Source organism: Python bivittatus, unplaced genomic scaffold (assembly GCF_059951505.1).
Source record: "Python bivittatus isolate LINGU-HERP-01145 unplaced genomic scaffold, Pbiv_v1 ctg000590_np1212, whole genome shotgun sequence".
Lineage (NCBI taxonomy): Eukaryota > Metazoa > Chordata > Lepidosauria > Squamata > Pythonidae > Python > Python bivittatus.
Genome location: NW_028277086.1, coordinates 497,011 through 520,441, shown reverse-complemented (window position 1 = coordinate 520,441; position 23,431 = coordinate 497,011). Strand labels below are relative to the sequence as shown.

At 50.8% G+C, this 23,431-nt stretch overlaps 1 protein-coding gene across 1 annotated transcript; it reads right to left on the bottom strand.

The window, feature by feature from the left end:
- Window positions 1-530: 530 nt before the first annotated feature.
- LOC103059963 (uncharacterized) lies at window positions 531-23,431 on the bottom strand. Its single transcript, XM_088149252.1, has 5 exons — window positions 23,242-23,431; window positions 22,097-22,360; window positions 2,997-3,614; window positions 1,519-1,652; window positions 531-936 (listed from the first exon to the last, which is right to left on the bottom strand). Exons 1-5 carry the CDS (start codon window positions 23,429-23,431, stop codon window positions 607-609), a joined length of 1,536 nt encoding a protein of 511 aa, XP_088005378.1. The 3' UTR covers window positions 531-606.

Here is a 23,431-nt window from a genome sequence, read left to right as displayed (position 1 = left end):
AGATGCAACCATGCTGCGAGGTGCCAGTTAGCTGGCACCGTTTTGCAGGCCTCCCCAAAGCAAACTTATGCAAACCCGATTCCTGCTGTGCCAGGGCTGCTCCGCACAGGTCTGTGCAGGGAGCCTCACCCCCCCCCCCCCGTCATGGCAGGAGGTTCCAGGCCAGCAGGAGAAGATGCCCCCAGAAGAGAGGGAAGGTGCTCCTTTTTGGCCCTGGCCTTTGCCCCCTTTGCAACAGCCCCAGCTGGTGCTCCCACCCACTCTCCCCAGGGGCCCTCTGGGCAGAGGGCCCTTCAGCCACGTCAGGCCGCCAGGCCATTGACTGCTTTGCCTTAGAGGGCATTGGGGCGTCCCAGATGCTGGAAGAGGCTTTCTTCTGGCTCCCACACCCCACTTCATCGACTCCCTGCTTGCTCCAGAGGTTTTGGGTCCCCCCAAAGGTCCAGCCTTTTCCCCACCCTTGGCCGTGAAACGGGATCAGCTGTCAGGAAGCGCCTGCCGGGCCGCGGGCACACGCGTGGGCTGCAGATTCAGAAGGCGACACGTGGCCAGTCCTTTCTAGACCTTTATTGCCTTTAATGGGGTGCACAATCAGGGAGGGCAGGGTCACCAGATGAAGAGGGGCTTCCCGTCGTCATGCGAAAGCTTGTGGAGGCAGCGCAGCAGCAGCAGGCAGTCCTCCAGCGTGTCTGGGGGTGCCACGCTCTTCACGACGTCCTCCAGGTGCTGGGTGTCGTTGTAGGCGGCTGCCTCGGGGGTAGAGGCTTCCGGCCGCTCGCGGAGGATGCCAAAGGTGTTCACTGTGCGCTCCGTGAGCCTCGGGTGGACATCGGGGTCATAACCCAGGGGCTTCAAGGAGGCCATGACATTACTGTAGCGCTCCATGATGATGTCAGACTGCTCCGGGCTCAGCTGCAGGAAGGGGTCCTTTTCTCTCTGGGGAGAGAGGGGGAGCATGAGAAGTGCGGGGGGCAGGATACCCCCGCTTGGGGTTACTGAGCTGCAAATGAGACCCCCCAAGTGAGGCGGGCAGCTTGGAGCCACGGCCTGTCCAGCCACGGCCTGTCCAGCCTGGCCACGGCCTGTCCAGCCACGGTGTGGTCCAGCCCCAGGCAGCCCCAGGAGAAATGGCCAGAACTCAGGGTCCCCTTTGGGAGGGATTCCTGGAAAGCAGTGCCCTGCGGACAGCAACAAGGGCGTTGCTGAGTCCAGCCATGGGTGGGCAACGACCTGACCTACCCTGCCCCCTCCTGGGGCACCTCCCTGGAGGCTGGGACTACAGGACAAGCCTGTGAGGGGGGATGCTCTCCCCACGCAAAGCCCCATGATTGCTCCAGGCTGCGTCCCGAGGAGAAGTGCAGGGGCGGGGTATCGTGCTGCTCCCTCAGACGGAGAGGCCCCAGCTGGGGAGCAAGCATATCTCGCCACCCCTGCAGGGCAGAAAGCATCTCCCCTCCCTCCTGCCCCAAAGATACCCTCGTGGGGGTGGGGATGGGCAGCAAGGGGGGGTCGCTTCACCTGGGCGATTTTCTCAGGGATGTTGCGAACGGTGAAGCCATAGAGGCGGACTCGGTCAGGGAAGATGCTGGAGAGGATCCTGCGGTCCAGCTGGAAGGCGATCTCGCCCACTATGCGCTCTTGCTTGTTGGCTTCTGCAGGGAGAACGCCAATCAGCAGCAGAGGCCACCGCTGCCAGCCTCTGCCCCGCAGCCCCAGCCATGGCGCCCGGGAGGCCTCCTGCAGCCCCTCCCCTGCCAGGTGACCTGGGCTGTGCCTTGCTCCTCTCCCGGGGCCAGGAGCCGCCCAGCCGGAACCCCGGGCCAGTGCTCGGGAGGGGGAAAAGGCGGCTGAGAGTCAGCGGTCAGCAACGTCAGGCAGCTGGCCAATGACCCCGCCCTGCTTGATACATTCATGCGCTCGAAAGCACGGGCAGGGTTTGTTTATGCCCCAGGATGCCCACAATCCCACAGGCCCAGAGAGCGTGCTCACTCGCAGCACAGCCTCTTCCTTCCCAGCCCGTCAGACCGCGGGCTGGGGAAAACCAGACCGACTGCGTGCTCCCTTCATAAGAAGGGCAGACCCTCGGGTAGCTGAGGCCTTGCAAAGCCCTTCCTGAGCTACGGAGAACCCTCACGCTGTGCTTATCAGTGCTGAAAGGAAAAGAGAAAGGTCCAGCTCTGCTGGGGCTCTGATGGGGAAACTCTGGCTTTGGCAAGCCGCCCCTTGCACCCACAGCTGCTCTGCAGCCACTGAGCACGTGCCTGTGCGCACGTGAGGCAATGCAAACCAGTTCTTGGAGCTCCTCAATGCTTTCAGACCGGACCTGCCTCCAGATCTAGGCGGGCATCAAGGCTTCATGTGGCCGTTCCTGCAGGACCCAGCGCACCCAGGGGATGGCCTTCCTGCTCCTGCTTGCCCGCCCCATCTCTGCCCCCCTTGACCCTCCAGCCCAGTTCAGCTGAAGCCAGGTGGGAGCTGGGAGGGGGAAGGCCCAGGATGACATGGATGTACCAAGTAGTTGAGGATGGCGACAGGCTGAGTCTCAGCCGGGAATCGCGGGCCCGGTGCCTGATGGCCAGCAGGAGGGTCACCAGAAGACCAGCCCTGGCCAACAGCTTGGCGAGCGGGGGGGTGAGCAGGCGGCCGCCCAGCGAGAGCCGTGGTTCAGGAGCACCTGCCCTGATCCCCTCCTTTAATTCCATCGGAAACGGAGGGGGTTCAACTGAGCGTCTTGGGAAGCGTATTGCGCCCGCTCTTGCTAATTGCCCGAGCCGACCTTCTTCGCTCGGGTGGATCCGCACGGCTCTGAGCGTTGCACGGCTGCTCCCCGCCCCCCCGCTGTCCTGGCAGGACGGGCACCCTCGCCGGCTTTTGCGCCCCCTCCCGGCGCCTGCTCCCTCCTCTGGCCTGCGCACGGCCTCTGGGGGCAAGGGCTCCCGGGCCCCCGAAGCCCCCGCCCGCCGCGCCTCCTTGCGGCGCCCCGCCCGCCGTCTCACCTTTCGCTTTGTCGCCGCCGCCGCCGCCGCTGCTGCTGCTGCTCTCGACGGCGCCCTCCCTCTGCGCCGAGCCGCTGCTCCCCTTCGGCCGCGGGGGTTCCGGGGGCGGCGGCGGGGCTCCCCTCGGAAGCGGGGGCTCGGCCTTCCCGTCCGCAGGCGGCGGGGGCCGGACGGAAGGGGGGAGGGGGGGCTGCGGCGGGGCGGCGGGGCGCAGGGTGCCCTGCGGTGGGGGCGGAAAGGCGCTCTGGGCTGGAGCGGCGAGGAAGGGGCCGGCGCCGCCCGCGCCCGCGCCCGCGCCAACCCAGAAGGCGAGCGGCGGTCCCTGGCAGGGCGCGGGGCTTCCTTGGCTGAAGCCGAAAGCCTGGTAGGTCGCGGGGATTCCCCGGGCGAAGAGGGTGGCCGCCGGTGGAAAGCACGGGGGGCCGGGGAGGGGCCACCCGGAGGGGATGCCCGCGGGGGCGCCGCTGGCGAAGTTGGCGCGGGGGCCGGGCGCGGCCGGCGAGAAGGGCGGGAGGTGCGGGTGCCACGGGTGTGCGCACTCGTGGCAGTAGCCGCGGGGGCCGGAGGGCTGGAGGGGGGCGGCAGGGGCGGCGGACCTCGGGCTGGAAGCGCCGCTGGCTGCAAAGAACAGAGAGAGCGACTGCTGAGCGAGCGCCCGCCGTGGGCCGGGCCGGGCCGCTCGCTGGTTCCCCGTGGGCCTTGGCTTTCTCCCCGATGCCCTTCGGGGAAGGGAAGGGGGCCTGTTTACCCTGCCCTTATTGGTCACCTCCCGCTCCCCCCCCCCCGTGCAGAAGGGGACTACCCTGCCGCTGTGGGGTCCTCCCGCTCGTTCTGCTCCCTGGAAGCACCCCCAAGCACCCCCGCCCCCGGCTCCCTTTCCTGCAGATCCACCTGCACTGCCTGCTCCCCTTTTGCCAGGCTGCTTCCTTGGGCGGGAATTGCCCTTTTGCCCTGGCTCATTTCATTAAACCACGGGATGTGGCCACCCACCCACCAGATGGAGCTCCATGCAGAGGGGGCCGCCCCTCCTAGCCGGGTGCCTACGGCTCTTGGAAGGCCACCTTTCCTGCCCCCTACGGCCCCTGGACAGCCTGGCCCTAAAGGTCGGACACCCGTTGGCTGCTCCCTTGGTCACCAGCACAAAATCTTCAGGCCTTCGGGAAAAGGCCTGGCTCGCTAGCCCTGGCATCACAGCCATGACATGAAACCCCACCTCTAGAGCGGGGCACAGCAGTGATGGCAGGTGCCCTTGTGGGGACAGCGTCCTTCCCAACAGTGACCACAGGGAACCCCCTGAAGCCCCACTGCCTGGAGAACACGGTGCAAGTGCGCAGAGCTCTCCTTGAGTGGCAGAGGCCAGGAGGCTGGTCAGATTGGAGGGAGCTGATGATGCTGGAGGACCAGGTGCAGCTGTGCTGAGAGACCTCTGCCCTCCTTGGGCAGAAAAACACGAGGGGCTGCTGGGGAGGAGGCACGGAGGCAGCGGCCGTTTCCTTAAGGAGCAGCATGTTCACGCCTAGGAAGTGCTGCACGTCATGGAAAGAAGGGACGAGGGGGAAAGTTCCTCACCATTCCTTGTCTTGTGTGCCCGGGCGCAGACCTGTTGGCAGGCTAAGGCTTGCTCAGACTAGCCAACTCTGGCTATAGATGACCGTGCTGCACCTCTGAGTCTGAAATCCAGCTTCCCCACAGGGGGTGCCTTCATTTCATTTGCATTTTAATTTCATCTAATTCCACATTTTAAAACCACAGGACCCAAAAGTGCTGTCCTTCAAAACTTGCTCTTTTCCAAATTTCAAAGAATGAAACTGATGGAAAGATGTGCAAGGCCGGGAGGTGGCCTGTGGCTGGGCCCAAGCACTGGTAAATGCCTTGGTCACCCTTGGACCCGACAGTTTGGGGTAACCTGCTCGGTCTCCAGCCTTCCCTGGTTGTCAGCCGTGGAGGGCCGTGAATGAAGCGGATTATCTGGACCCCTCCCCGCCGGGATTCAGGCCGAGCTAGACTGCCGAGACGGCACTGGCCGCACTTGTGGGTGGCCTCCGAAGGGTTCAGGATGGGGGTGGTGTGTCCATCCTGGCCCTCCTGCATCTCTTGGTGGCTTTTTTACACCACTGACCAGTTCCCTGCTGGACTGGCTCTGTTGGTTGGGAGCAGGGGGCACTGTCTTGCGTGTATATGGACATGAGACAAAATTGTAAATAAAAATATGCGTGTTTGGAGAAATGTCCATGAATATTAGTGAAAACTTATTTTAAGAAGTGTCAAACACATAAAGGAATAGGATGAATTTAATTTACCAATGGATGAAAAACTAAGAAACTATTCCCCTCCCCCTCCACTTAAATTGATTACAGAATTAGCCTATTTGGGGATTTGCACCCAGATGGGCTGAGCTTCTTTATCAGGCTAAGCCACAAAAGATGAATTAAAAGTAGGCCGGCAGAGCATGTTGTGCAAACACAGCCACAAGACCGTTACCCAACTTGTGGGAGCAGGTAGTGGGAATGCAGCCGGTCTCGATGGCGTTGGGGTCAATTTCCATGCTGCCCTTTCAACTTGGGGATGGGGAGGCTGTGAGGTCTTGGCCGTGCCCATCCTGAGGTTGTCTTGAAGGACTCTGGGATTTCCACCCCTGACCTGTGGACTGTAGGGAGAGATTTCAGCTAAAGCTTTAACTGAAAGCTCGTTTTGTGTGTGCCATCGACTTGTTTTTTACTCCTGGTGACCACATAGATAGATTTTCTCCAGGACGATCTGTCCCCAACCTGCTCCTTCAGGTCTTCCAATCTTGCACCCATCGCCACTGTAACTGAGCCCAACCCCCTGGCTACTGGTCGTCCTCTTCTTCTCCTCCCTGCCACCTTCCCAGCATCAGAGCCTTCCACAGAGAGCTGGGTCTTCGCATGATGCATCCAGACTAGGATCATTTGAGCCTGGTCATTTGTGGCTCAGGTGAGAACTCTGGGTTGATTTGTGTGATGATCCATCGGTTGGTCTTCCTGGCTGTCCAGGGTCTCCTCAGGGGTCTTCTCCGACGCCACGGTTCAAAAGCATCTGTACTTTTCATAGCTTCATATCCTTTTTCCCCTCTTTTTTTGGTCATTGGAAGGCCGATTGACCTCTCCCAGTCGGTTGGCCGCTGTCTCGTCCTCCAGACTTGCTGGCGTAGCTTAATTAGCACCTTCGCCGCTGCTGCTTCTGTTTGTCGCCGTATTTTGGGGGGTATTCGAACAGTTCCCATGGCCTTCCGAATTGGCAACGTCTGGAGTCGCGATCCGACTTCACCTTCTAGGACTAGAGGTTCTGGTGAGTGGGAAGCACCTTCTAAGGCATCTTGGAGGTTGACATCGCTATTGGACAGGGTGTCAGTATCCTCCGTCCATCTTCCCTTGGCCTCCTTTGATTGCCTTTCACTATCTGTCCATTGGCTTCCTTTGGCACACCGGTCTGAGGTTGGGACCTCCTCGTGAGTTCAGAGACCTTTCGAAGGCTTTCCTTGTTTTTCCATGTCTGTTTCCGTCTTTGATGTCTTTACAGATATTAAAGTCTGTAATCTGTGACCTTGTCTCTTCTAATGAGGAGACTCTGAAGCTCTGTTAGTTCCTTCCTGAGATTTTTATTTATGTGGAGTCCAACCCTGGGCTACACATATTCTCTTCTATTGGTATTTTCATTTATTTATTAATTAACTTTATAAAGTGTTTGTCTTTCTCGGCTTTGGCTTCTGTTTTCTTCTTGGCAAACTCCACGGTTTGTTCTGCCATCCGGTTTGCTTTCTTCTTTCTTCATTTTTGGCAGTCTCCTTTTACATTCATCCTTAATAACAAAGAGGTTACTTCCACAATTCCTCTGGTTCTCTAACGATGAGCTTCAGGGCTTCCAAGGGCTTCCTGGTGTTCGCTTTGAAAATGGTGGGTACATGTTGAAGATCATCTGGTGGAAGCTGGCTGGGTCTCTCCTTCTCCTTCAGCTTAACTTGGAACGTGCACCCACGAGTAGTTCATGATCTGCTCCACAGGCAGCACTGGCCATATCTTTGCTGCTATAATCAAGCTCCTCTACCTCCTTTTAGCAATAATATGGTGAATTTGATTTCTGCATATTCCCTCTGGTGATGTCCATGTATAGAAGCATCCTTTTGGTTGCTTGAAGTCAGGGTTAGCTATGAAGAAACCCTTGAGTGGCAGAAATTGGTAAGTTGGTCTCCTGCTTCATTTCGGTACCCTAAGGCATACAATCCAACTACATTTTCCTCTTCCATGTTTCCAATTTGGCATTCCAGGCTCCAGTCACAAGTAGCACATCTCGCTTGCATGTTCTGTTGATTTCAAATTGAACTTGATAATAGAAGTCATAAAATTCCTCCTCTTCTTCATGTAATTGATATTATTTGTTCATTGATTGCATTGTGCCCAAGTACTGTTCTTGCTGCAGTAGTCCTTGACTTATTACCATTCGTTTAATGACTGTTTGAAGTTATGACGGCACTGAAAAAAGTGACTGTCACGGCATCCCCGTGGTCGTATGATCAAAGTTCAGACCCTTAGCAACTGACATATATTTATGACGGTTGCAGCATCCCAAGGTGACATGATTACCATTTGCAACTCTCCTAGGGGGCTTCCAATAAGCAAAGTCAGTGGGGGAACCCGGATTCACTTAATGACTGTGTGATTCACTCAATTACTGTGGTGATTCACTTAACAACAGTGGCAAAAAAAAGTTGTAAAATTGGGGCGAATTACTTAATAACCACATCACTTAGTGATGGAGGTTCTGGTCCCAATTGTGGCCGTAAGTTGAGGACTACCTGTATAGCCTTCCTAGCTATATACCCTCGCTATACTCTTCTTAACTTTGTGTACTGAATTGATATATTATTTTATAATAGCACAGTTGAAAGAAAAACCTAAGCAGCCATGCAGGGTGGGGGGCTCTTGCAGACCAAGAGGAGGCTTTCAGCAGTCACAACAAGCGAAGTTGGGAAAGAGATAAAAAGCTCCATTAAAAGCAGGAGTGGTCAGTCTCCTCCCCCACCCACAAACAGTGCATCTGCACCCCCACAAGATGCTTGAGTACTGAATAAACTTGGGTCCTTGGTTAGGTTTTCCATAATACATTGAACGATAAACCTGTCAGAGAGACTAGACTTGCAAAATGAGTTAAGCCGCCATCCCCACAAAACAAGTTTAACCCTAACCAGGCTTAGTGTGTTGGCCCAAGGCATATGGCAGGTCAAGTGAACTTAAATGCAGTCACGCCCTCTTCTGATTTCCCATATTCTCTGCCCAGCCTGGGAGAGCATTGCCCTGCCAGCCTGGCTACGGAGGGTTCTTCTCTTTGCTGGTGTTGAATCCCTGCAGGATGCCTTTCAGGATAAACCCAGCCAAGATGCTAGTCATCATTTTTAAAGGCTTCATGGTAATGCACTGTGTTAGAGCAGGAATAGGTTGCCAAGACAGAATCCCCTAGAGAGGACCCGTTGAGGTTCCCAACTCTAAGAAGTCTGTGGGGCGTGAGCCAGACAGGCCTTCTCGGTGGTGGCCCCTGCTCATTGGAACGCCTTTCCCTTGAAAGTTAGGATGGCCCCCTTCCTCCTTGCATTTTGAGGACCAGTTAAAACCATGTTATTCCAGCAGACATTCAGCCTCTGGTTTGCCCTGGTGCCTCTTGGAAATTTTATTTTTATTTGTTTGGACTTTATATATTATGGTTTTAACTATGAACTGCCACCCAGAGTCCCAGTTGATTGGGGTGACTTACAAATACGGCAAATAAATAAGATGGGCTTCATGTAGAATATAAGCCCATGAAGATTGGGCATGTTCTTATGCAAGCCATTTCATCTTAATTGTCACACTATCATATCGTGATTGCTGTTTGGACTTGTTTTATCTTCCAATAAAAGATTATACGTTGTTCACTTCTTCTTAAACTCTGTTTAATTTTATCTGTTTAGCACACGCATATTATAATTTCACCCTAGGTTAAAAAAAATTAGGACTGTTTTGCATACACAGTTATAAAATAACGCATATTAAATCCATGAGCCACTCCCCAAAAATAGTTTGTAATTTAATTCATTTGATTTAATATGACAGGAAGACTCAGTAGTCCTGTTAAATCAAATAAATTCGGAAGCAATATGTGTCTGCAACCCAAGAAAGACTTGCTCAACAAGGGAAACGCAAACCAGGGAGACCAAGGCATACCTAAAGGGTCTGTGAGGCCCCAGCCTCACCAGCGGCAGCCGTCCTTTCTGTACCAAGGCATGGCTGACCAAGGGGGTTCCTTCTCTACATTTTGGGTATGCCAAACCTGACCCTTTCTGGAGCAGGCCAAGGCGCAACGTAATTCTCTGAAATTCCCACGTCTCTGTTAACAAGTCTGTTGTTTGGCAAATGGGCTAGTTGTCCTGAGTGGGCAGCCCTGTCATCAAGCACGTTTGTGTCCCTAGGCACTTGTGGGAGAGGACGATGGAGGAGGTGGGGCCCCAAGTCCCGCCCTAGATGCATGCATCCCCAAGGGAATCGAAGCTCAGGAGCGCCTTGGTCAGCCTGCCCGCTCGGTTGCAGGAGGTCTTAGCTGAAGTCCAGCAAGAGGAATGGACCTTTGCAGATTAAGTGTACTCACTTCTAAATCCAGCCTCTCTCTCTGCCTCAAGTCAAGGATCCCCTTCCATACCAGCCACTGCCTGTCCAAGCCTCTATCTGGGTAAAACGGTTGTCTGAAACTCCGCTGTTGGGGAATGGGACCCCAAAGTTCCTGAAGCTCTGGGGTGCATACTCTGGTCTTGAAATCAGGATAATTTAGGGAGCCTGCTGGTTGGTGCGTGTCTAAGCTTTAACCCCTAATACTGTCCGACACCAATTTGTAAATATCAAAATTCCACGGCAGAGATCCAGTTTGTGATCTTAGATATTTGTGTGTTGCCAAGAGTTCCTGAGAACTGAGGTCAATAAATCTTATAAATCAGCAAATAAAGTGCATGAATTTGGGTTCTCCCAGCATAATTCTCAAAGGATGATTCTATAGGCGGTCATTGGTGACTATTGTTCCCCCAAACCTTGCCCCATATAAGACCTGTGCCTAAAGTTGACTCTTCTACCAGCACTCCTCCCCTGTGGACTGATACTCAATCCGTCCAGCTATCCATTTCAACAGCACTAATCTGCAATAAACAAGAGCTTATGCCAGTAAAACAAATCGCAAGAGAAGGAAATGGCTTAGCCTTCCATTGCCAAAGACAACCACCATTAATACCCAGATCATCCAGGGTGCCACGTTCTTGTCATCTGCCCAGACCGCCTAAGTCCAGCAAAGGAGGCGCACGTCATCCACCTACAGCAATGGTGGGGTTTTCCTGTTGCTAATATTTCGTGGGGGGAAACCGCTCCTGATTCATAAAAGTCTAAATATCGCTTCTGAATAAATTAAGCAGAGACTTAGCCTTGTGTCAACCCCCAGTTGTAGAAATTGTAGCTGAATAGAGGGAGCAGTCCAAGCCTCTTCTGCAAACCTGAAGCTTCCAGTTTTCTCCCTTTATGAGATCAAGTGAGGCTTTCAGGTCTGCAAATGCTGATAACAGTTTCCCTTTCCTCATCTTGCTGGATTCACACATTCAGTAGTCTAGCACAAAGCCTTTCTCTGTTGTTAAATATCCTTTCCTGAACTCTTTAGCAAGAATTTAGTCTTCCTCACGCTTATTTAACAAGTATCCGACGCGCAGCTTCTCTGCGGTGTTAACGAAGAGGCTGACCGGTCTGCGATGGGCCGGGTCCTTCCTGCCTCCATCTTTGAGTGCTCCTCCTCCAACCTTCTGCAGTGCCTCCCGCCTCGCCTTGTCTAGCCCTCCAGAATCTAGGCCCTCCAGCTCAGCTTCTCCTGAAACCCCTTCCACGGATCCCCTTCTGGGCTTGGCACCTCTTGAGGAGGGAAAGCAGAATCTCTGCTTCTTGCCTGTTGAGCCAGCAGGCAGTTCTGGCCCCAGGAATGGTAAAGGAAGAGCGTTTTTCGCTCTTAAATACCGTGTGGAAATACCTCCCCACATATATGATGGAATATTGCCGGGCAATGAGTGTTGGAACGACCATCTGCCAGAATCTTGGCACGGGGGGGGGGGGAGCGGGGGCGGGCAGAGCCTTCTTCAAGGGCGTTATGAGGATCGGAGACCTTCAGCCTTTTGCCCAGAGGGCCGTTTCTCCACCTCAGCGACTTTGAGCTGGTTTGAAGTTGCTCAGGTTGAGAAATGCTGGCCTAGATGTTGAAGCAGGTACGGTCCAGGCTGTATCTCCTGGCGACTGCACCCAATTCATGTTTCTCGCTGAGAGAGAGTGTCTCTCTTTTGTAAAACTGCCACAAAGTTCAGCCCCCGCCCCCCCGGCCGGGGCTTTTTTCAGCCCACTCTTCCAAACGTGGTTTCCTTCGTGCAGCAGAGGGGTTGAGTCAGCTTCGAGGACCTGGATTATGGGGTCTGCGCTTTGAGTAATTACTGCTAGTGTAAGACAAAAATCCCCCAATTTGCAAGCTATGCTTTATATTTAACCATGGTATGGAATTACTGTGAACAGGGGTTAAATTAGGATTGACAAACCTACCTATTCTCCATTTCAACAGGGATCCCATTTGTCCCCGAGGTTGGTGTGATAAAAGACAGCATCTTCCGGTGGGGGCACCTGTTTGTGGGGCAGGGCTGCCGTTTCCAAAATTATGGTATATTTTGCCCTCTTTAAATATTTAGCCAAAAGGGGAGGGGGCAGTTTAAACAATCCAGCCATATCCCTGGCCAAAGAACAGCTCTTTTTGTCATGCCTTTATTTAGGTATTTAAATTTCATTCCATGGATGCTTTCAAAGTTGGAGAAGAATTCATTTTCTCTGCACCCCCCGCCCCGCATGGAAGGACCTTCTTCCCTAGAAAGGCCTCAGCACAGGCTTCTGTTTCCCAGGGACGGGTCATTAGTAACACCCTCTTCTTTCCCCTTTGGGGTGTTGGGCTTTGGGGTCAGAGAGGGAGCCAGAGAATGGCATCCCAGGCCAGAGGCCCAGGCCTTGGGTCACAAAGTCTTGTCCCTATCCAGGGCTCCTCCCCACATAGCTGCAGCCCCTGCCCAACTGAGAAAGGGTCTCCTAAGGGGCTTGGACAAAGCAGGGCCCCCCAGCTGGGCTGCCCCAGCTCTCCCTGCAACAAGAACCATCGTCTCGTTGGCCCTGCTGTGGCCAGGCTGCCCGGGAGCCCGTTTCCAAGCCCCCCTCAGCTGCCATCCTGCAGGCAGTGCCTCAGCAAGCCAAGGGGGCAAGAGCTGCCTGCCAGCCTGCCTCATTTCGCACTCAGGGGTGCAGCTTTCCAAACTCCCATCGATCGTAGCTCATAAGGGATGTCATTACAGCCTCTTTCCCGCATCCCTTGTTGCCTCTAATAAGGTCTGGGAGGCCTAGCCTTGTTCACTGCCCCCCGTTTCCCACCAAGGGTAACCACACCTGAAATATTCCCTTTTATTTGCGGGGTCCCTGGGGTCCTCTGAGCTCGGTTCTTTTCTCGCAAACGTTTCATTACCCAACTAGGTAACATCTTCAGGGCTGGAATGGGATGGGGTTTGCTCTCCATTTATCTGCTGTGGCCTGCCTTGCCAGTGCTGGGGGCGGGGTGGGGGTGTTGTTTTGCTCCTCTGGGAGTTCCTTGATTAGCATCTGTTCTCTGCTGGATTATGTGCCTGGTGGTAATCTCTGCTTATCTGGGTGATGATTGCTGGTGAGGAGATGTTCTGGTCTTTTGTTTTCTTTTCTATTGCCTCTTTTGAATAGTGTGTAGATGCTGTTTATCTCTACGGGCCGCCTTGTCTGAACACCAAGCTTCCAGGAATTCCCTCGCATTTTTGGATTTAGCTTGGTCTAAGGTGCTGACAGTTTCCCAGCTGAAACTGTGGTTCAGCCTGTCCACCTGCTGTGAGATTAAGGAGTTTTCATCGTGTCTTCTGACTGCTAGTTGGTGTTCGTGGATGCGTCTGCCAGTCTTCTGCCTGTCTGTCCTACATAGTGGCCGTTATGGTCCCTGCACTGTATGTTGTGGATGACTCCTGTTTTGTCTTCTTGGGCCACTGGGTCTTTTGGCTTAGTTAAGATGTTTTGGAGGGTTTTAGTTGGTTTGTGTGGTACGGAGATGCCATGTGGTTGTAATCGTCTGTTGGTGGTTTCTGAGATGTTTCCAATGTATGGCAATGTTATCCTTTTCATAACTTGTGCTGGTTGTGCTGTAGTAGGTTGAGTGGTCAGGCATTTTTTGATAAAGTTGAGTGGATATCCATTTTGTTGGAAGATGTTGTATAGGTGGTCTTTTTTTTTTCTGCTGTTCTGGGTTGCTGCAGTGTGTTTATGCTCGCTTGAACAATGTTCTTACACAGCTCCTCTTGTGGGAGTTTGGGCTGTTACTTTGGTAGTGGAGTACTTGATTGGTGTGGGTTGTCTTCCGATAAACTTGGGCTTCTAATTTGCTGTTGTTTCCTCTGCTGATGAGGATATCCAGGAAGGGGAGCGTGTTGTTGTTTTCTTCCTCTCTGGTGAATTTTATTCCTTTGAAGATGTTGTTGATGGTTTCATGTGTCTTCTCTAGTTGTTTCGTTTTTATAATAACAAGTGTATCATCTACATACCGGATCCACACTTTAGGTTGTATGTGGGGAAGTGCTATAGCTTCTAGGCGTTGCATTACAGTCTCTGCTATGAGTCCTGACAGTGGTGATCCCACGGGTGTGCCTCTGATTTCTTGGTATATTTGTCCATCAGACTGAAAGTAGGTGGTGAGGCAGAGGTCGATGAGGTCCACGATTCTGGGTATTTCGATCTGGGTGTATTTGGTTAAGTCCGGTGTATTGTGTAGTACTGCTGATATGGATTCTTTCGCTAGTTCTGGGTTTATGGACGTAAAGGGTGCTGTGACATCAAATGAGACCATAATTTCACCTTCAACTATGTGTACATCTTTGATTTTCTGGAGGCACTGTGGTGAGGAGTTGAGAGAATATTCGCTCTTCTCTGTGTGAGGCGTCCAAGCTTTTTTGTCAGTTCTTTCGCTACATTGTATGTTGCAGTCCCTGGTAAAGATACAATTGGTTGGAGTGGTATGTCCGGCTTGTGTATTTTTGGCCATCCATAGAAGCGTGGGAGGACGGGTCCACTGCTTTTCATCCACCACTGTTCTTCCTTAGTGATCTGGCCTTTCTTAGTTAGGTCGTTGAGGGTTCTCTTGATTACGTTGTCCAGTTTCTGTATTGGGTTGGTGTTACGTGGGATGTGGGTTTCTTTGTCCTCTAATAACTTGTTGGCTTTTTCCAGGTATTGTGATTTATCCATAATAACTGTGGTGCGGCCTTTGTCTGCTGGGAGGATGAGGATGGTTTGGTCCTTCCTTCGGCTGCTGAGGGCTGCTCTGTCCTCTGCTTTGAGTTGGTGTTGATACCGTGTTCTTCTGGTCTGTGGTATGATTGTCTGCCTTACATTTTCTTGGGTCTCTGAGTTGAGTCCTGTTGTTTTGAATGCTGCTTCTAGGGCTGCGCAGAAATCTAGTTGATTGGCATTGTCCAAATTAAACCCTGGAAACAAAGAGGTACCCGAACCAGAATGGGTAATCAACATGTCTAGCCGGCCTTCCACTGCAGAACACAATATCCTCAAGAAAGGCCTCAACTACAGCTACATACTATTCAAAAGAGCCAAAAGACCAGAAGATAGCTTCACCAGCAGTCATCACCCAGATAAGCAAAGGTCACTACCAGGCACACAATCCAGCAGCAAACAGATGCCAGTCAAGGAACTACCAGAGGAGCCAAACAAAAAACCCCACCCCCACCAGCACTGGCAAGACAGGCCACAGCACATAAACGGAGAGCAAACCCCATCCCATTTTAGCCCTGAAGATGTTACCTGGCCAGATAACGAAACGTTTGCGAGAAAGGAACCAAGCTCAGAGAACCCCAGGTCTCCAAGTTCAACCCTGAGCGACACATATTCACCTCTATTGGTACCTTTTATTTGCATTGTCTTAGTCTGTTTTTAACAATTACAGATTTATTCACTGAAAATGTTGTACTGTATATGAATGCTTGAAATGTCGTTCCAAGCAATTAACATTCTGATAATTTCTATACCAAGCCATAAAGTGCTGTATCCTAAATAAAAGGATTCAGAAAAACGTAATTATTTCTGTTAAGAGCTAAGAGCAGTTTTTTTTTTTTAAAGGGAGGTATCATAGAGGCTTGAAGCTGCAACTGTGGAATTTGGTCAAATGTACAGAAGTGGACCAAGATGGCGGCCCCCTCTTTGGCTGAAAGGATGTCCGAGCACGGATAAAAGATCGTTCATTCTGAAGCCAGACAGCTGCCCTGAGGAAGGATGGAGCATCAGGCACACGGAGCGTCCACGCAAGAGTTGCCTGAGGACGCAACTCTGGCTGCCCCAGAGAACAAGGTCCTGCGGCATGAAAAACGTTCAAGGGCCGGTTGGTCCACAGCCCTGCCGACGGCCGAGGACTGGCCGAGGCGTTGGCTCTGGTGCGCCGCCCTCAGCGGAGAGCCTGGGCTTTTGGGCAAGGGAGGAGCGTGACCGAGGGGAGCAGCTGAGCACTGGCTGCCGTCCTGTCGTGCAGACTCCCGGCAGAAAAGGAGACGAGCTCGTGGGTGGGTGGAACAGATGACGCTTTCGCACCAGGGGCAAGACGGAAGCAGAAATGGGCTGATGAGCTGGCAGGGAGGGAGGACTGCGAGTTTTGGAGAGGCAGAAGAAGATAACTTTTCTTTCTATTTTATTGACCTCTTCTTAAATGCAATGCTTGAAGTTATAGTATCATAGATAGAATTGGTTATTTTGGATTCATTCTTGGCAGGACACTTCCCTGAACCTTACAACAAACTTGTGCTAAAATATATCTTTATATGTCTACAAAGAACGAGATAACTGATCAGGATTCTTTTAAGAAAGGCAATCTCAGGAAAAGATTAGCTTATTACTATTATCCATTATTCACACACTTCAAAAATAAGCATTGCAGTGCATAGATGGATTTCAAAAGGGCCCTTTTTGAATTTAGTTCTTCAGCTCCTGCAGAAGCTGATGGGAGGGTAGCTCCTTCAGAAGGCTGTGGCGCATTTCCTGGAGTCATGGCAGCTGCAGAGGGTCTGCCCACCTGAAAGAGTTAAGGACGGGTCCTGTGCTCGTGTCCCCCCCCCCGTTCTAAAACACCTTTGTTGAATAATTCAGAACTGCTGCACAACCTGAGGAATTTACTATTCCGAGATCTGAACCCAGACTCAGTTTTGAATTGCACTCTAATGACAAAACTCTCAGGCAAGACCTGGGTCTTGTGTACATGTTTCTGGAGCACGTGTGTGTTTGCAGATGCTGGCTGTTTGCAAGCCTTGTGTGTGACTGCTCACTAGTCACCAGTAAATCCAGTAGGTGTGTGTGTCTCAGCCTGAAACAGGACAGAGACAGTTTCACTCTTCTTCAGTCCTCTGGCACTTGCTCAACAATACTCAGAGGTTTAGCCAAACCATCATGAAATTCCTTCAATATCCTGGTCTGCAATTAATTTGCCCCTGGAGATTTAATTTCATTCAGAATATATATATATCACACTCAAATGTCAGCGCATATATGTCCTAGTCGGTAGCATACAGGCTGGTGTATGATGACCTGGAAGCATGTTTGTGGTCAAATCTGCCTTCGGTTGCACTTTTGGCAATGTGTAACCCAAATGTGCTAAAACTTAGGAGTAATGCCCTTCTAATTATCTGGGAATACTGCACTGGCACAGATACAACTAAGGCTGGTAATCTGCTCAACACCTTTATCGTCTTTGTAAAAATATGTGGAAGGTACAGAAAAGCGATTGGCCATTCAGAGACCCAAGAATGAATGAGAGCGGTGACTATTTGGTAAGGATCTGCTTCAAATAAATTGTATTTCAAATATGTGGTTTAAGTGCATGTGTTGTGTGTGTGTGTGTGTGTGTATGCATGTGTGTGTGTGTATAAATGGATTTGACTGTTTGTGATAAAATAATAAAATAAACATTAGTGAAAAACACAAGGACAATGAGAGGCTGTGAACGTGGGACAGACATTTACTTTGAGGAGAGTCAAGAGTGAATGTTGGGGAAAATGGACATGGAAGAAAAGGAAAAATTGAAAGACGCTATAGTGAAAATAGAACAGGAGCAGGAAGAGAACGTAGAGTGCTGTATGAAAAAGCATTAGAAGATCCATTAATGTGGATGTTAGGAAAGAGGTTGGGGCAGCTGCTTAGGACAGAATTGTGTGACATAGTGCCACAGGAGGAGGTGGCCTTACACAACAAAGGATGCTTGATGGAATGATGAAGTGAAAGAGACTCTGGATAAGAGAAAAATACCTATGAAAATGATTGCTACAAAATTTGAGAATGAGAAAGGTATTATATAATGCATACAGAGAGACAAATATAGTGCAAAACTGTAGCAAAAAAGACCAAGAAAAGTTGAGATTAAGAAAAAAGAGAAAATGCAAAGCAGTTTTGATAGAAAGACAAAGTGTTATGGAAGTAGGTGAAGAGGCTCAACAAGGAGCCTCTGCAAGAGTGAATAGAATTAAAAATAAAAGTGATGAAATGGTTTGAGTTGAAACTCTCAAGTGAAGGGAGGGCAGAAGGAATATTCTAGAGATTTGTATGAAAATGATAGAAATACATCAAAGTGTAGAATTGAAAATGAACACTACGAAAGTTGGCATCCAAGAAAAGATTGCTGTAAAGGAAGTCCTAATTGCTGAGAGAATGTTGAAAAATAGCAAGGCTGCAAATGTAGCTGGAGAAATGTGGTTTGCTTATAGAGTGATTCTATTATTTGTTTGATGTCTGTGTGAAGACTGTATCTTGACCTGATGATGGAAAGCACGTAATTAGTGTTCCCCTACACAAAGAGAAAGGGAGTAAAAGTGAATGCAAAAACTGAAGTCTGTGTGGGAAGGCGTTTGGCAGAATTCTGATTGTTGTTGTTCAGTCGTTAAGTCGTGTCCGACTCTTCGTGACCCCATGAACCATATTGCGCCAGGCCTTCCTGTTCTTCACTGCCTCCCTGAGTTTGCTCAGTTTCACGCTCATTGCTTCGGTGATGCTCTCTAACCATCTCATCCTCTGCCATCCCCTTCTCCTTTGGCCTTCAATCTTTCCCAGCATCAGGGTCTTCTCCAAAGAGTCCTCTCTTCGCATTAGGTGACCAAAGTATCTGAGCTTGAGCTTCATTATCGATCCTTCCAATGAGCAGTCAGGGTTGATTTCCTTTAAGATTGACTGGTTTGACCTCCTAGCCGTCCAGGGGACTCTCAAGAGTCTTCTCCAGCACCACAGTTCAAAGGCATCAATTCTTCGGCGCTCAGCCTTCTTTATGGTCCAGCTCTCACAGTCATACATTACTACTGGAAAAACCATAGCTTTGACTATGCGGATCTTTGTCGGCAAGGTGACGTCTCTGCTTTTTAATATGCTATCTAGGTTTGCCATAGCTTTCCTCCCAAGGAGCAAGCGTCTTTTAATTTCATGGCTGCAGTCTCCGTCTGCGGTGATCTTGGAGCCCAAATAAATGAAGTCTGTTACTGCTTCCATTTCTACCCCTTCTATTTGCCAGGTCCAGATGCCATGATCTTAGTTTTTTTAATGTTGAGTTTCAAGCCAGCTTTCGCACTCTCCTCTTTCACCCTCATCAAGAGGCTCTTTAGTTCTTCTTCACTTTCTGCCATTAGGGTGGTATCGTCCGCATATCTGAGGTTGTTGATGATTCTCCCTGCAATCTTAATTCCGGCTTGTGATTCTTCCAGCCTGGCATTTCTCATGATGTACTCTGCATATAGGTTAAATAAGCAGGGTGACAGTATACAGCCTTGTCGTACACCTTTCCCTATTTTGAACCAATCGGTTGTTCCATGACCGGTTCTGACTGTTGCTTCTTGGCCCGCATACAGATTTCTCAGGAGACAGGTAAGGTGGTCTGGTACTCCCATCTCTTTAAGAATTGCCAGAGTTTGTTGTGATCCACACAATCGAAGGCTTTTGCATAGTCAATGAAGCAGAAGTAGATGTTTTTCTGGAACTCTCGTGCTTTCTCCATGATCCAGCGAAAGTTGGCGATTTGATCTCTAGTTCCTCTGCCTCTTCGAAACCCAGCTTGTACATCTAGTAGTTCTCGGTTCACGTACTGCTGAAGCCTAGCTTGTAGGATTTTGAGCATTAAAAAAAGTGACAGTGAGCAAAATCTGGAAAGCAAAAAGTGATTTTATACCAGGCAGGATTTTATATGGAGTTGGTCAGACCAGATTTTTCCTGTTAAGCAGGTCATTGAGAAATTTGTTGATTTAGAGGAAACATAAGAGGAAGCTTGAATTATAAAATGTTTGAGATGAAGGAGTTGAAGGTTGATTGCTCAGTACAAAAAAAGCAGTAGACAAGAGAAGTAAAGCGACGGAAGCATGAGAATCAATGCTTTGCAAATGGTTCGACTTTGAACAGGAGGACAAGGGGAAGGAAGTCATGGTTGGATGAAGGTGATGAGAACCTCAAAAACAAAGAAGTTTAAAGCAACAAAAGGCCATGTATGATGAGGCAGACGATTGCGATGAAGCATGAGTGTTTCCAAGGATGGAAAGGGATGGGGAGGTACAGTGAGCGGTGCTCGTATAAACTAGTTTTAGTTAGGTTGCCTTTTCTTATTTCCCATCTTTCCTGTCCTCAGTTTACCACTGACTTAGTTTCCGTGCTCTACGTAATGTGGCTTGTTCCGAAGGGAGCAGCGCAATGGGCCTGCGCGTCTGTGTCCTTGGACACCCCTCCTGCTCCTCTTCTTGCTTCCACGGGGGCCTGGTGGAGTTACGTCCTCTTGCTGGAAAAGGCTGAACTAAAACAGGAATTGAGTAGGTCTGCCTTTTCTTTCTTTCTTGTTTTACCCTTTTGGTATTTTCACTGGGCAGCTAACATGATTATTTTCTTTTCCTTTTATTCTGAATATATGTAAACACTCTTTTTTTTTATTCTTAACATTTTTGCCAGTTTACCTTATTGTGAGCTTTAGCTGTCCTAAACCGTGCTTTATAATTCCAGGTGATCTATTTGTCCTTGTCCGTAGTGATCTCCTCGTTTCATTTTGTGTCTCTTCTTCAGTAAGCTTTTAATGTGGCCATGTTGGCATTTTCCTCCCCCCACCCCCCACCCCCCACCCCCGCTTTCTCATTGGAATTGTTTTCAATGGTGCTTTTAGCATTTCCTTCTTTAGGAACTTCTGCCTGTCCTGAGTTCCTTCTCCTGTTAGCGTCCTCTGCCATGGACCCTATTTATAATTGCTAAGATTTATTAAATTCTATTGTTTTGAAATCCAAGATACATGTTTGAGATGTTTCCTCTAAAAATCAAAAACTCCAGCATTGGATGGTTGTTTTTGCCCAGGGTTCCTGTTGCTTCCACTTCCTCAGCTAAGTCTTCCGTAACAGTCTTTGTTTGTTTGTTTGTTTGTTTGTTTGTTTGTTTGAATGTATTAGCTGTCCAACTCCAGTGGACTCCAAGTTACAGTCAAAGCAAGCATAGCAGATTCCCTTGTGCTTTTTTCCCACCCCCTGAAAGAGAAATTTGTCAGCAAGACGAGTCTAGGAATGTCATGGAAGGACTGCAACTGGTAGAGCTGACAGATGGCTTTTGGAAGGCACCATCCACATCTTCTTGTTTGGGCAAGTGACAGTAGACACAACATGGTTGCTTTTATTTGTTCCTCCACTTGTTTTCACCCAGATGTTTTCTTCAGCTTTGCAAAGATCATTCATTTCAATTTCTGACTGGGCATGGATATTTTTCATCAAATATTGTACTCCTTCTGCCTTTGTTGCTTCTGTTATTTTTATACCCTTCGGTTAGTATGTTTCCACTCTATCTATTAGTTTATATACCCCCCTCTGTACTAACAGTTCAAGCTCGTCTTGATGTTCCCACACTGAGTATTAGCAGATAGACAATGAAGGCCATGAACTTTCTAGCCAATGTTCTTTCTGACACATCCTTAAGAGGCCCCACATGTTTCTGAAGTCTTTGTCTGAGACTCTTATCTCGGGATTAGTTTGAAAGCCCTCCTGATCAAGCTGCCCATGTTTGGACAAACCATTTTTACCAATCCTTGTGAGGCAGAAGCCTCCTCCTGCCAGCTATTCACTTCTAGGTAACTTGAGCCGTGGTCCCAGATACAGAATCTCTCCCATCAGCTAGTCAAAGCCCAAGTTTTATTTTTTTCTGTGTTCTATATAAGGAAACTGAGTTCACAGATCTTTCATATAAAAATCCAGTGTTCATCTCTCGCTTTTTCTCTTTCTCTTACACACGTACACACACACACACACATACAAAATATGCAACCGCACCCACAATTTTCCTTTGTGTGCTCATGAGGCTGACCTTGTACCATCTCCAGGCCGTGAGCTACACAGCCTTGTTCTGCTTTTTTCCACATTGCACAACCCGTTAGCTGCAAAGCAGGGAGGCAAGCAAATGAAATGGGAGCAGAGCATCATCAGGGCGCCTGGAGCTCTTTCTCCTGCCCCAGTGGCGATCGCTAGCGGACAACAGCTTACCCAGGTACCCATCTGCACACAAGACCTATTTCCCATCCAGCAGAAAGGTACAGGAGGCATAATCATTGGTGTCAGACCACGGAATCCAAGCCCTTGACCAGTCCCAGGTGTCTGGAGAATTGCCACCTTCTGCCCTCCCAAAGTCCATCAATGGGTGGCCCACCCAGGCTTGACCATATGCCTCCCTTTGGGCAGAGCTCAGGGTTACCCCCAGACAGAAGAGTAGGGATAGGCCATGGCCTATCATTCCATGCTGCAACTACCCAACATGAGCTGGGAGACTCGCCCCAAGAACCACTAAGTTGTGCGCAACATAGAACAGAAACACCGCCTCCTCTGAGACACAGGGGAGGTCTCCATTGCAGGACCCTCCACTGGAACAGTTACGCTTTTGCCATGCAACGGGAATGCCATCTGCTCGCCCCTCTCCGCCAGCTGCAGCAGGGCCTGCAGGCAAATGTGCACTCACCTGAAGTGGAACCTGCAGGGCTCGGAGGGGCGACCTGGTAGCGGGGAGGGCTGCGCCTGTCAAGAGGAGAGCACCGCTGGCTGGCAGCCATTGCTCCTGCCCCCGCCCCTGGAGGAGGTGGTGGTGGAGGATACTGCGTGGTGAGTTGTGCTGTGAGGCCAGATGGATGCCGCTGTCGTATGCCCAACCGCAAGATGGTGTTCTGGGCGTTTTGGGATTGATCCCAGTTGGAATTATTGATGAAGGCTTGGTTGAGTAATGGCTCTGTGGGAAGGACAAACAGGGAAGCCTGGGTCAGCCTCCTGCTGCCAAGAAGAGAGACCCAAACTGAGCCTTCCCAACACTTTGACTCCCACCCCAGTGCTCCCACACCTTTAATCTTCTCCTTTGGTGGGATGCAGGGGGTGGGTGGAGAATAGTCTCTGCTTGAGGAAAGAGCCCGCAGGTCTCCCTGCGTCTCCTTGCTGGGAATGTTTGCTTCCTTAAGTAGCCCTTTGCTCTCTCTGCACCTACCATCTGGGGGCCTTGGAGATAAAACGGGAATGCCATCTGCTCGCCCCTCTCCGCCTCTCTTGGCAACCCATGGAGGCTCTCCACCTAGATCACTCTTGGATGGGCAGGGATATTGTTGGACAGAGGCAGATGGTGATGGAGGCCACTGCTGCTGGGTGATGTTCTCCTGGACATTCCTCTGCTGCCTGTTGACCTCCAGCCAAAACCAGTGGACAGAAGGAAGACCTCTTTTCTCCCTCCACCCACCCTCTGTGTGGCTTCCCAAAATATCTGGTGCACTGCTTGCCCTCTCAGCTCACCTCTGGGTATGTACCTTTCTGGCTGCCCCCTCAAAGAACTTCCCCTGACTGCCTGGGTAACCAGAGATGGCAACCCTTGTGCTTCTAGGGTGCTTGACTGTGGAGCCGGGGTGTTGCCCAGCTTCCATTCAGGCAGCCCCAAGGCCTCCAAGGCAGCGTGCTGCCCAGCCCGGCCCGGCCCAGCCCGGCCCGGCCTCACCCTGTGGGACACTCTGCTGCAGCTCTGAGTAGATGAGGAGGACCCCTGGACTGGGGCCAAGGGCAGGCTGAGGGCAGGGGCTCTCACTTGGTTGGAGTCAAGGGCAGGCCCATGTCCCCCCCCCCCCACGCCACCTTGATGGTCCTGCCGGGTGGATTCGAAGTCTGGCGGCAGCAAGTGCCTCTCATTGAACTGGTCACGGAGGACAGACTTGAGCTCCTGGTTTTCTCGCAGGAGCAGCACCAGCTGTTTCAGTTCTTCGTTTTCAGCCACCAGGGCCTTGATTTCCTTCCTCAGCGCCTCATAGCGAGTGAAGATAGCCAT

Bases quoted from the DNA above. Each gene is read 5' to 3' on its own strand.
- LOC103059963 (XM_088149252.1), bottom strand. From the start codon at position 23,431: ATGGCTATCTTCACTCGCTATGAGGCGCTGAGGAAGGAAATCAAGGCC. The intron at 3,615-22,096 runs GTGAGTGCACAT...TGTTCTTTGCAG, and splicing joins CCCTGCAGGTTCCACTTCAG to CCAGCGGCGCTTCCAGCCCG. The intron at 1,653-2,996 runs GTGAGACGGCGG...TTCTCCCTGCAG, and splicing joins CGGCGGCGACAAAGCGAAAG to AAGCCAACAAGCAAGAGCGC.